The sequence below is a fragment of the Adiantum capillus-veneris genome, chromosome 18 (assembly GCF_014529385.1).
Source record: "Adiantum capillus-veneris isolate H3 chromosome 18, ASM1452938v2, whole genome shotgun sequence".
NCBI classification, from domain to species: Eukaryota; Viridiplantae; Streptophyta; class Polypodiopsida; order Polypodiales; family Pteridaceae; genus Adiantum; species Adiantum capillus-veneris.
Genome location: NC_140948.1, coordinates 87,852,803 through 87,865,996, shown reverse-complemented (window position 1 = coordinate 87,865,996; position 13,194 = coordinate 87,852,803). Strand labels below are relative to the sequence as shown.

Below are 13,194 nucleotides of genomic sequence, written 5' to 3'. Positions count from 1 at the left end.
ACCCTTGTGGTTATTTGCGGGGGGAGTATTGAATGATTGAAAAGTGTTGTTTTTTTACTCATGGCCCGGGCCCTTGTGTTTATTTACGAGGGGAGTATTGTTGTTGTGACTCCCGGCCCGGACCTGGATGGTTATGCGGGAGGAGTATTAAGAAGTCTGAGCAGTGGTTACTCTCAGCACCTTCAAACGATGCAAGCTGCGGTCTGGGAGGCGTTTGGTTGTAAAAGGCCTCTATATCTCTCGGCCCGAACCTTTTTAGGTTATGCGGGAGGAGTGATGAGGGAGTCGTTGAATATCTCCCGGCCCGGACCTTGTTAGGTTATGCGGGAGGCGTGTTCATCTGCGACTTTATGTTTCTATGTCCTGTAACATGCATATGTGAGCATTTGTGTTGCATTGTGATGTGCCAACTACTGCATATTCCTGATTGGATGAGATTGCATGGGTGTGTAATTTTAGTGCATCAAGACACCCGTGGAAGATCAGTACGGTTTGGGTGTGATGGCTAATTTTAATACACCGAAATATCAAGAGTTCCGATCTGAACAAAAGGAGAAGCTAACTCCTTGATCAAAACAGCCGAAAGAAGCTAACTCCTTGATCAAAAGAGCCGAAAGGAGAAGCTAACTCCTTTACAAAAAGAGCAATCTGAATGTCCCTCGGAATGACCCTCGGAAAAAAAAAAATTCCAGCTAACTTGAGTTGTTTTGCAAATATGTTGTAATCGCGGACGATTACTCTCTTTCAAGAAGGGGAGATGTAACAAATTGCTGACGTGTCAAAGCCACTGAAGAACGGAGCCAACCTGCAGATTCCGGCCGAGAAGCCAAAACCCTACGAAGAAGCAGCAAAAGAAGAAGAAGAAGTTTTACAGACTTACAAAGTCTTGACGAGTGGCCTATTTTTAAAGAGTTCCCACCAACTTACGGGACCCCATCCGATGGGGCCCAAGTGCCCGCTCAGAGACAAAAGTAGCATGTCCTTATTCTGGAGCCCTTTCTCCTTCGCAACGATGGAATTTCCAAGGCTCCACACCGGCATGCCTTTTCAGCCGGCACTCGTACCCTTTCGCAATTGCCGTGCCTCCTCCTCCCGTGCCTCTTCAGCGTGAAGAATTGCACCTCTTCAGCGTAAAAAGTTGACAAATCAATTTTCAGCCGGCAGCAAAGCACACAAGCAGCGCACAAGAGGGCCCGTTGCTGAAAGCTCACGCTGGACAGCTTCAAAAAAAATTAACGCTGATTTTTGTGCAGTGCTGATGTGGCAAAATATGATGATGTGGCAAAATTGATTAAAAAACAAAGTCTCTTAGCAAGCATCGTAAAAAATTCAGCCAGCGCTTGCATAAAACAGGGCAGCGTAAGCAAAAATTCAGCGGGTAACACATTTACAGCAGCCCCTTGTTGACCCAAATTTGATCGCCCCCCTCTGCAGGACATTTCCCGGGTACTGCCCGCTCATGTGGACACCCCCCCCCCCCTTTCCCTTGGCGATCAAATTTCAGCAGCCGACGATGGAATTGCAGTTTTCAGCCAACGCTAATTTGCAGCATTTGGTGCTCCCGCTCTTGTAATCGTTGGTCCATGCAACTCCTGTGATTGTGCCATGGCCAATTCTCTAGATGGGTTCGAAGGCTTCGCATTCATCACGTAACTGAGTTACGTGGACGATATTCCCTCTGAGTTGTCAATATGCCCGGAGAAGGTGACAACCATATTATACCCGAAGATCCGATAGCAATTCTAAAAGAGCAGATTCAACAAGCTATCTCTGTTACTACATCAATGGCATCACATTTGGACGTGCTTCAGGGTTATACTTCTTCGCACTTCCCGAGGCCTATAGAGTCAATTTCCTCATCAACGGCTTCAATGGCCGACCAGAAAGAACGGCTTAAACCAGAGGTTTTCCAACCCAAATTTTCTCACCCAAAGTATGGTTTCTCAGAGACAACTAGACACAAAGTACCTTCGTGCGAGCAGCAAAAGTCTCAGCATGAATATTCTTGGAAATGTTACAATTCTAAGCAACCTACTTCTTATTGGAATCATCGGCAACAAAAGCAACAACATGAAGCTTCCAAAGGATCTCGTCTTAAAAAGCAATCAGCCATATCAGGATGGGCTTACTTAGTAGCACATATATCCGACCCTAATCAAGTACTCGGTCGTGAATTTCGCGACGCTAGACAAGTCCCCCCCGCAAGCCATGCCCTACATTTAAGTCTTTCTTGTCTGATGATGGTAAAGTTGAAGATTTATTGATCCTTTCCTTGTGCAAGAGGATTCTTCAGAGGTCTAAGAGGCAACAGCGCCCTCAACCTCTCCCTCCTCAACTGGAAGCCTTAATACCCACTGAGAAGGCTGAAGATTCAGAAGATTTTGGTTCTTGTGTGACAACCAATAAGCACATGACCCATTCTTTGGCCGCGATCCAGGCAAAAAATTCGCCTTGTCACTACCCTTGCAAAATAAAGTCTTTGTCTCTGAACAAATACCAATTGCAATGGTGAATGATAATCCTTCAAACTTGAAGACTCCAATCCTTACCTTCATTGATGCAAAGGATAAAACAGATGCAAACTTTTGCAACACGACTTTAGTCGCTGCAATTGAATCTTTCGACACAACTTGTTCGAATGATAAACCTTTACAAATGGATATACCTTCAAACACTACTATGTCCCAGTCTACGACATCCCTTCAGGAGGATTTTTCTATTCCAGACAAACCAATGGAATACCTGCAGATTTCCAACCGATGGTCATCACTCAACAAAAAACTCAAGTCAGTTTACCAATCGTTTCACTTGAATCAGATAAAGATTCAATCTTTTCTTGGACAAAGCTCGAAGTTACGAATGCCTTTGACAAAAGCAATAATCAAGTTGCAGATGTGATACTGTTACTTTTGACAAAAATACGACAAGTTGTAGATATGATCAATTTTCAATTTGGTAAAATAGTTATAGTCAAAAACAATGCCATGACGTGGGACTTAACAGAAAGAGCTTTGGATGCAGAAGCACTACAACAATACCTTCTCTCGGAGTTTCTACTACTACCCTGGGTTTTACTTTAAATGGGAGGGATGCCACGATTGTGATGTATTCTTTGTCTTTGTATTACCTTCTTCACTTGATTATTTTGCAGATACAAAAACGTACCAAAGCAGAGACCCCACTTCTCAAAAGAATGTCTCTCTTCGCCCAAGAGTCGCACCTGTTCGACGAATAGCCATGCCTCTTCGACGAATGGCTGCACCTGTACGTCGAAGGATCACGACTCTACAGGAAAAGGACACGACTATTGGCCTAGAGTCATGTCTCTTGACCTATGGTCATGTCTTTTTGTAACACATTTCAATCAATCAAACACAGCTACTATCTGTCTAGCCGTAATCCAAGCAGGTTCAAGGGCTTGAAGAGCATATTTTCCAAATGAAACTACGTCGCCGCGACTTTCCAGTGGTGAAACTACACTCAAAAAATTCATATACAACTGATCTTTTTTCAATAATGTACGTGGATTTATCTATGAGTCAAGTTTAAGTTTCTCAAGTCTTAATCATTAATTTAAGTACTTAATTAAGGATTAGTAACTAGAATCCTTAAGCGACGTTCTTCTCGTTTCGCCGCTTCCTCGCGCTCCATCTACGAGCCTCGGCTTCGGCCGCCAATCGGTGCTCCTTACACTCCGCCGCTTCCAGCCACTCTAAACGACCTATCTCTTCTTGCCGCATCATCATCTCCATCATCATCTTCATCATAGCATCCATGGGATTTGGTGGCAAAAAAGGGAGGGGTTGGGGGAGGGCTAGAGGATCCGTAGGTGGCACTTGCTCGCCTTCTTGATTGGTGGAGGTCTCCATACCGCTGCGAGTTTTGACCATGCAAGGATTTCTCCTCTTGGTTCAAGGAAAGTCGCAGACTAATCTTTGGGAGACTTATCTACCTCCTCGTCGGCGCACCCCGCATGCAAAACCCGGTATACAATTGGTTGCTATTTTCCGACACTCAAGGGACACGGCTCTACATGCAATGGCAGGCCTGCTGTTCCAAGAATGGGAGGAGTATACACCTAAGGGATGCCAACACAACAAAAAACACGAGAGAGAAAAAAACTTTTTGGGGATTAGCAGATTAGTGCAAAATCTTCAAAGCTCTAATACCAATGTTAGGTACAGCGGAATTGAAATGGTGAAGATCTAGTTTTACACTTCCACAAAGTCCTTTCCTTCTTTCCTTGTGTTAGTGAATGCTTTGTGCTTGAATGATTGTTCTTTCTACTTTCCCTTGAAGAGAGGGGTTGAGAGAATGCAATAGAGATGTGTAGAGGGCGAGGGGGAGAGAAAAGAGAAGAGCAACACCCGATGGGGTTCCAACCAACCCTCTCAAGGGCCCCCCACACCGTTGTCGATGCGGTAAGGTATTTGCTTTAGATTGCATAAATGGAATGTATACACAAGGGGAGGCTCGATGGGTTGCCGAAGTACCGGACCGCCATGGGACACGCTGTTTGCTAGCGCAAAGGCTGAAAACATAAAAAACGTTGTTGATCTGCTGCTAACCAAAACGCCAAGGCTGATTTGACTTGCAAACCTTGGCGGATCTACTAACTGAAACCGCCGGCTGATTGCTGAAGGAAACGCTGGCTGAGCTATGCTTCTTGGCGCTAGATTACAATCTGCCAAAAACGCCAACATTTGATGTTCCTTTATAGGCCCTCTCTGCATGGGATAAACCTTTTAAGGTCTAGGTAGGACAGTTGTCCATCAGACTTCACAACAATAAATCATAAAAATGATTTATTGAAAAAGAAGTCAAAAAGTCCAAATCTGGGTGCAACGATCGCACATCCGCCCACCCAGTAAATCCGATCGACGCGGGGAATGGGATTCCTCCATCATGCCAGATGCCCACCGCGGTGTATTAACGTCTGTCAAAACATGTGTACAAAGCATTATGCAAGAGGGTTCCAAAACTGGAAAACCTAATCCAATGGACTTGTCCGAACATGCAAGTCATGCAAACGGGCTCACAAAATTGCCGATACTAATCCTCCTAGGATTCTAGACATCCCTATCTAGGAAGAAGAAGAAAATTGGCTCTGGATGTCGATAAATCATGTCCACGTGGCACACAGAGCCATGTGCACGTGACAAGAAGTTTACTCGTTTTTCCCAAGTGCAACAAGAGTAAAGAAATACAGAAAGGGACGCCAATCTTTGGGGCCAACACGATGTTATTGTCTGCTTGGAAGCACTCGACTACCAGGCCGTGTTTTGATTGAAGTGTAATTTCCAGTCACAGGCTTATTCGTGAAGTTCCTTTGTGTCGTAAAGTTAACAGTTTAAAGATTGGGTGAAAGCTAAAGTCTACCACCCTACGAGCCAGTTTCAGAGCCTCGACGCAACAATCGTCTAACAACTAAATGAAACATACTAGACTGAGGATCCCACGACTACACGGACCGTCTATGGACACGCGTCGAACAAACTACCCGAACATAGCCACCATCAAGCAGCACCCCCTCACTACAACCAATGTCCGAGGATGTAGGCATGCACCTCTAGGACCCCGCATCCCATACCACCCTGCCTCACCTACTCGCGTTGAACTCGCGCACTCCTAGCCTTGCAAGCTAACCATTGGCACTCTACCAATGGAGGCCGATAACTTCAAATAAGGATCTCTCTCTCTCTCTCTCTCTCTCTCTCTCTCTCTCTCTCTCTCTCTCTCTCTCAAATGCAGCCAAGAGGATGGGACCCGAAAATGATCAATAAATATATATAAGCATGTAAATGCATACAATGAGCATTCCCAAAAAGAGCCAAGACAATGGGAAGTAAACGTACAATTTTCTCAAGCTCATGCAAAAGCACATCCACATCATAAATTTTGAAAAACCCTTTTGGAGTGGGTTGGTAATGTGACACTCATGGCCCATGGACATGTATATGCATTGTTTAAAACTACATGCTCAACCAAGTGCAGGTGAGATGTCGCAATACGGTTCTCTTTCATGTACATCTCTCTTTTCCATAAAGGGCATATGTGGGAGGCCACAAAATTGGCTACTCGCAAGGAAGAGGATTTGTAAGGTATGAAGCTAGAAATGCTCGAACGGACCGGAAAGAAAATATACGTTGGACTTGTGACATGTTTAACCTTGCTCTTCGACATGGCATGCCTCATGATTGGACCCCTAATTGGATCAGGCCACTACATCGAGAAGGAGATGTAATCATTGTAAACAACTATTGGCCTATAATGGTTGGTGCCAAAGCTATTTAAAGTATGATGCAAGAAGAATTGTGTCTCTTATCATCAAAGTGATTGAAAAAGTATCTCACATATTATACTCCCTTAAAGGGATTCTAAGCATGCAATCATTATACAAAGTCCATATATGCTTATGTATTGTTATAAACCAAAGCCACCTCTTGCTACTCCACTCAAGGGAGGCAAGTTGCAGTTTACGGAGGATTTTCCACAAGATATGCAAGAAATGCTTGCAATTGCAAAGGAAAGTATAACTTATACCCCCTAAGTGAGTATGATTTAAAATATTCAAGGACTCCTAACCGTGCTCTCAATTATCTATCTTGGTATTTGTGGACCATTATAAATACTTACACAGATCACAATGGTATCTACAAGTAGGATCTAACCTAACATCTTAGCGATCATCCAATATTCCACATTAACTATTTAATATAACATACATGGCACGATGGACGATGGACAAGTCATACTCTACTAGAAGAGGATACTATCCGTCATGTTTCACTTAAGCCCAAGTTGGTCCTTGACCAAAAGGATAGAGGGGCCTTGTCAAACCTCGGTAACTCAACATATCTAATTGCATCGAAACATCAACATGAGTCAATTGCAACTTGGAATCCATTGAGGTTGTTAAAGAGTCGGTTCTCCAAAGTCATTATCAAGGTAAATGCCAAAGATAGCGATTAGATATAAGGGGCAAAGTGTTATGTACCTAGACATCAAGTTGGCGCTTGAGCCATGTCCCGCAAGTATAAACTAAGGCCTTAGGTTAGGGCGATTATGAAGCCTTATAAATAGGACCTTGCCTCATTTGTGAGCTGTCTCGTGGAATCACCAAACGACGCTTGGTAGTGATTGCTTAGACACCCAAGGCTCAAGCTAGGGTGTAGGCTAGCAGTATAGAATGCCAGTCCTTGAGAGGATGCATATGGCCGAAGTAGATGCATCCCTGTAGGCTCCTAGGCACTCGGTAAGCCAGTTAGGCTTTACGGCTAGGAGGTGCATGGGATATCTGTCCCTTCCATTGTTTATGCATGTGTCTGGCTTGTGTCTTTTATCTGCCTAGAATGTTCCTTGGCAAGAACTAAGGATTACCATTGAATGAATTAGTCCTCTTTAGCAGAGACATCAAAGATTCCACTCGTATAGCATATGCAGCACTGGGTGCAGCGGAGAGACTGTGTGCGTATAGCTCTATGGCCACATCATACTCTGGTTTTCTTATACTAAAATTAATTACCCGCACCACCCCATTTGAGGATGCCTTCACCATAAGAAAGGAGAGCTGCTAGTAAAGCATGATAGGCCACCAAGTATGTCAGTATATGATCAATGAATATAGATGGAGAGACCATTGATCATACCTATGATGCTAGTAAAGCATGATAGGCCACCAAGTATGTCAATATATGATCAATGAGTATAGATGGAGAGACCATTGATCATGACAATATGACCTACGAAAAGGGCAAAGGCCCCAGTTCCACAAGAAATCATTGGAGCAAAGATGGGGGGAGCACCTATGCTAGTTAAGGCCTTGTGCCAGCCCTCACTCGTAGATAGGGATGGCAACCTCCATGCAGTTCGCAACGACGGTGGCACAAACTGCCCATAAGTAGATTGATACCGCCCTAGTGCGTGCAGTCTAAATACACTGCAGTCTTGGCCTCCAGCTCTGCAGCTCACAGTTGAACCGAGCATCTGCAAAAAGTGGGCAGAGAGAGAACCCAGATCAAGCCTCTGAGTAACGAAGAGAGTAACATTTGTTCTTACTTCATTTGAGAAGCTCGCAAAACGCGAGTCTTAAAAATCAGAAGGTGATAGATAGTGGCAACTTCTTCGCAACAGACTCTATTGACATGGAACATAGACCCCAAGACCTTAAATGCAATTGCTGTCTTCCACATATACTCAACTCAACTACGCTTCATTCCATAATTTCAACTAATACTTCTCAGCCCAACAGAGCAACTCAAACTATCAGTCTGGAGCATTTATATCAACTTCTCAAGATTCAACTCCTCTAATTCACCCTAAATAATGCATTGTCTCTGATACCCGTCGACAGTAAGGTCTTGGAACCCCTACGTGGACCAAGTGCTGAACTATTTCTATCTATAACATGTATATCCTTTTAGATGAACACCCAGCTCGAACAACTCAAATTTATCCACAAACCAGAATCTCAACATGAATAGCACGCTGCAGAATGACACACCTGATTCTGCTCAAAATAGTTGGGAACGACACGATGCTCACCAAGCTGGACTTCACCAGATGTAGGCTCTTCCATGCCCATCAATAAACGAAGTAGGGTACTTTTACCACAACCATTTGGTCCAATAATTGCTAGTTTCTCACCTCTTTCAATCAAAAGATCCGCAGCATCAAACAAAACCTGTTGCACAACCAATATCCTGTATCACCAACTGTGCCACAATAAACAACCATGATGCTGCTTGAATCAGAGCTGAATACCATTTCATCATACTCCATCCGCAGCTTCTTTATTTCGGCCACAATAAGGCCACTGCGCTCCATCTCGGGGAAGCGAAACTTGATAGATTTATGTTCAAAAGGTCTTTCAATTTGATCCTCATTTTGGATCTTCTCCAGTTGCTAAAATACCAAGGACCAGCCAGATGTGGTAAGAGTTGGGCAATTGCCTCACAGGCTCATAATAACATAAGATCACAAAAAAAACCTTTCCAGCTGTAGCTGCACGCCCAGTATTGGCTCCACCACTGAGACGTTGAATAATATCCTTTGTTCTTGCAATTTCTTTCTGTTGCTTCTCCCAAGCCATACGCTGTGCCTCTGCTCTTTCTGCCTTCGCCAGGACATAAGCGCTGTAATTTCCTTCATATGTCTGTGAAACTCCAAGGTCGGTTTCTACTATTTTGGTGCATAGCTGATCCAAAAAGGCTCGATCGTGTGAAACAATCACCATTGGTACATCTTGTGACCTGAGATAGCCTTCAAGCCACTCAATGGTAGCAAGGTCTAAGTGGTTTGTAGGCTCATCCAGTAATAACAGATCCGGCTCCTAGTCAAGCAATGACAAGGTGAGAATTTAGAAAGCCCTTCCAGCATTCATGCTACTGTAACCTAGCAGTCTAGCGGTGCAGGCAGACATGTGCATGTACATCAAAAACGTGTCAAGGCAAAGTGTAAAACCAATGTAAACCAATTAACAACCTGGAGGAGAATTTTGCCTAGAGACATTCTCATCTGCCATCCACCACTGAAGGAAGCCACGAGCCGTTCGCCATCTTCTTGTGTAAATCCAAGCTCAGGCATCATCTTGTTAATCTTAATATCAATGTCATACAAATCTAAAGATTGTGCTTTTTTCTGCAATTCATCCAAGTCATCAAGAAGCTTGCCCATCAATTTCAGGTCTTCTGTCGAAGACTCCAAGGCTTTCTGCACTTCCTCAAGTCTTTGAGCAACAATCATTTGCTCAGCAAAAGCACTCATAAATTCTTCTCTTACAGTACGGCTGGGTACAACCTCAAATTCCTGGGTAAGAAATGCAATCTTCATATTGTCCCTGGCCTTTATTAGATTCCCAGAGTCTGCTTCTTCCTCACCAACAATAATCTTTAGCTGTGTGGTCTTTCCAGCACCATTTACACCCACTAGACCTACTCTTTCACCTTTTTTGACTTCCCAGCTTACATCTTTGAGAATAGTTGCCCCTTTGAAGGACTTGCTGATATGTTCCAACTTGACACCAGATGAGATACTTGAGGCTCCACTGGAACTCCTCTTCGATGTTTTTTCTTGGCTTACACCTTTGGACAAAAATCACATTTATCAGACAACTCAGAATAGACAGGCCAAAATTTATGCATAATTCAAAAGCGCAAGCAAACGCCATCTCGTGCAGCATACAAGAATCTTAGGTACAAGAAAATTGCAAGGTGAGGCATGCTGATAAGGATGAATCAACAAAGGGAGCTGGGAAAAAACTGAAGCTACAAAGAAAACAGAATGCCAGACAACATCTAACAAAGTCAATTCACTGAAAAATAGAGGATCGAGACCTATTCCTATATAGTCTTGACACTAGTTCACTATGAAAGAACTTCCCACAAGTTGTGGATCTTGATGTGCTTAGCAGAGGTTGCTCATGCATGAATTATAACAAGGCACTCCCAAATAAGCCAAAACCTTGGCTCCGCAAGAGAAGCATAACCAGCGCGAGAGAACCATGGTCCCAAAGTTAATAGATGAAAATCATAACATGCCAAGCTGATCAAAAGATTTGACTGTTGACAGCATCTGCCACAAGTATACTTCTCCCAATATAATGACCATTTACTGAAACCTTCCAATTGAGCACATTTGGGTGGTAATTTATTTATATATTGAACATGCACAACTGAAATAGCAAGAACCCAAGGGGCTTGTATATGTTTCCATACACCATCTCTAGTGCTACAGCCTGCAACACTACCATAAACTGTCAGTCTGTGAGTTCGCCCCTAGTCTATACGTCGAGCTAGGCAGAGAGTGAGAATGAACCCACATCACCTCTTCCCAAGGCAGTCAATGTCCAGCATGTAAAAGTAAATTAGAGCAGGAAGTGTGCCTTGTCATTTTGATGTCATCAACTAGAAATCTGTGAACTGCCAACATCAGGCTCACCTAGGTAATTCAAAAACCTCCTTGATTCTTCAACATGGGCATGGAAACCGGTGAAGGGCATAGCCTATTAACCTGCCTTGCATCACGCATCAAAGGGTGACTGGGCTTTGGCCATTAGACCTAGAACAACCACAATTAATTGCAAAATATGCGTTCTCAAACGCCACTAAATCATCTAAAGCGTCGCGGAAAATACCTTCACCTGTAGACACCACAGTGTCCACTTTAGTTTCAAGAGCAACAGCAAAAGCACAGGTCCATCTGTTCTTCTTTGATCTTAGCGTGGCCGGATCACCAGATTGAAAGACACAAGAGCTGAGGTTCCTCCTTGTACTATTGGAATGGGATGCCAACACCCAAAACAGCTGCTTGAAGAGGGGCCTTCTGCTGAGTTTTTTGGGCACATGAAAGGCAGCCTCCTGCCTTCGATGGCATGGAGAAACCTGTTGACCTCGAAAAGCTGAGTGAGAGAAGCTCAATGACCCCAGGTCCATTTTGAGGGGTAGCTTCAAGGAAGAAAGGAAAGCAAAGGGGACGAGCAACGAAGCGAAATTTCACTCCAAGCGCATGCAACCCACCCCAAACAGGTTGTGCGACGAGGAGCTGCACGATGAGAAAACCCCACGGGCTTTGTAAGCCAGGTGGGCGGCCTGCGTCAGAGTGAGCTCTTTGGAAGGTCGAGTCTGAATAGATGGAGCTTCCCAGTTGCGAATAAGAGTGTTGTTCGCAGACAGCTGCTTGCGGAGGGCAGCTTATAAGGCAACCCTTCTCCACCACAAAAAAAATATTTTAAAGGGAGCTTTGAGTGTTGAGGCTCAAAAATATCCCACATTGCCTTTTTCCATCAAGCAATTTGATTGGATCAAGTTCCTCACTATAAAATTGGGTGAGGAACAAGGCTTGTATGTGAAAGGGTGATATTTTCACTCTTCCCCCAAGTGTAAAAGGTGGCCCCAAAGCCTCCAAAAATTGGCCATTCATCTATCTATATCTCTATATCTATACTATTATAATGGGGGAAGGGATTCCACCCGCTCCCCCCCAAACATGTGTCAACACCAGGCCAATCCAGTTAGTGTGGTTGCAGCTCGAGCGTCACACACACACACACACAGGGTGTCCGTATGCGAAGAGAGAGAGAGAGAGAGGATGTCGTAGTCGGCAAGCGGTACTAATAGGGGTAAAAGTGGCTCTGAAGGCCTTGAAGTAATGGGAAGTTTGTTAGGCATGAACCTTAGGTACGACATAGTTATTACCATGTTCTTCCCAAGTCTTCTACACTCCCTTCTGCTAAAGGCACTACAGTAATCAAAAATGCCTCACACAATTTAGCTCATGATGCACTAGACATTATGCAATACCAATGGGGTAGTTCCAAGGAAGCTACCCTAAGGGTCAAATTCCACGTTACGTCATGCAAAACTTGTCTTGTATCCTATAAGGATGCAAGCCCATAGGAGCCTATGGGAGCTTGATTGAACGTCAAGGCTACACAACATAGCACGCTCAAGTTCAAAGGGTGAGAGCGTTCGTGGTGCTAGTATAGTGTGTGTAGCAATGGAGAAGAGAGGAGAAGAGGAGACCTTGTGTTTGCAGGGGCTAGTGATAGAGTGGAGGCGTGAGTGCAAGGGAAGGCATGAGAATAGGGGAAGGGAAGAACAGTACGCAAAGTTCTTTGGTGGAGCTTGTGAGAGTAATCCTCTCACCTCCTTATTGTTCGTTACACACGAGACAATAAGTGGGCGGCCCGCAGCCATAATGGGCTACGGGCCTAAAACCCAACAATCTCCCACTTGAAGGCCATCGTGGCCCAAGTGGCTAAAGAATGTAGTGGCTACTATGTACAAATGTACAAAATCGTGAAGCGTGACTATAGCTTCACCATACGCTCATCATCTCTATGCAATGTGTGAACTGCTCTGAGGCTAGGCTCTTTGTTAGAACATCCGTTGGGTTTTCATCCATGTGAACTTTGACTAACTCAATGCGTTTGTTAGCCAAAATATCCCATACCATATGATACATGACCTCTATGTGTTTCGACTTGGAGTGAAACATGGGGTTCTTTGCTAACACAATCGCACTCTGATTGTCGCAATGTAGCACTGGAGTTTGGTGGATACCAAAATCTCCCAATAGACGAGATAACCACATAGCTTCCTTAGAACTAGAAACTGCAACATACTCTGTCTTGGTGGTGGAAGACGAAGTGCAATTCTAGATACATGACCTCCAAGAAATGCAGGTCCAGCGAAC

The 13,194-nt window shown here is 44.2% G+C and overlaps 1 protein-coding gene across 2 annotated transcripts in view; it reads right to left on the bottom strand.

The window, feature by feature from the left end:
- Positions 1–11,694, bottom strand: part of LOC147435990 (ABC transporter F family member 2-like) — a 32,678-nt gene extending 20,984 nt beyond the window's left edge. Inside the window, exons 1-5 of one of the 2 annotated variants that reach the window (XM_086488892.1) lie at positions 11,135–11,694; positions 9,484–10,082; positions 8,990–9,331; positions 8,764–8,904; positions 8,504–8,683 (exon numbers count right to left, since the gene is read on the bottom strand). In XM_086488892.1, the coding sequence (XP_086345018.1) occupies positions 8,504–8,683; positions 8,764–8,904; positions 8,990–9,331; positions 9,484–10,082; positions 11,135–11,432 (1,560 nt within the window). In that variant the 5' untranslated portion in view covers positions 11,433–11,694. The remainder of the gene's footprint in view (positions 1–8,503; positions 8,684–8,763; positions 8,905–8,989; positions 9,332–9,483; positions 10,083–11,134) is intronic. The other variant, XM_086488893.1, reaches the window with a different exon arrangement.
- Between the last annotated feature and the right edge of the window lie 1,500 nt (positions 11,695–13,194).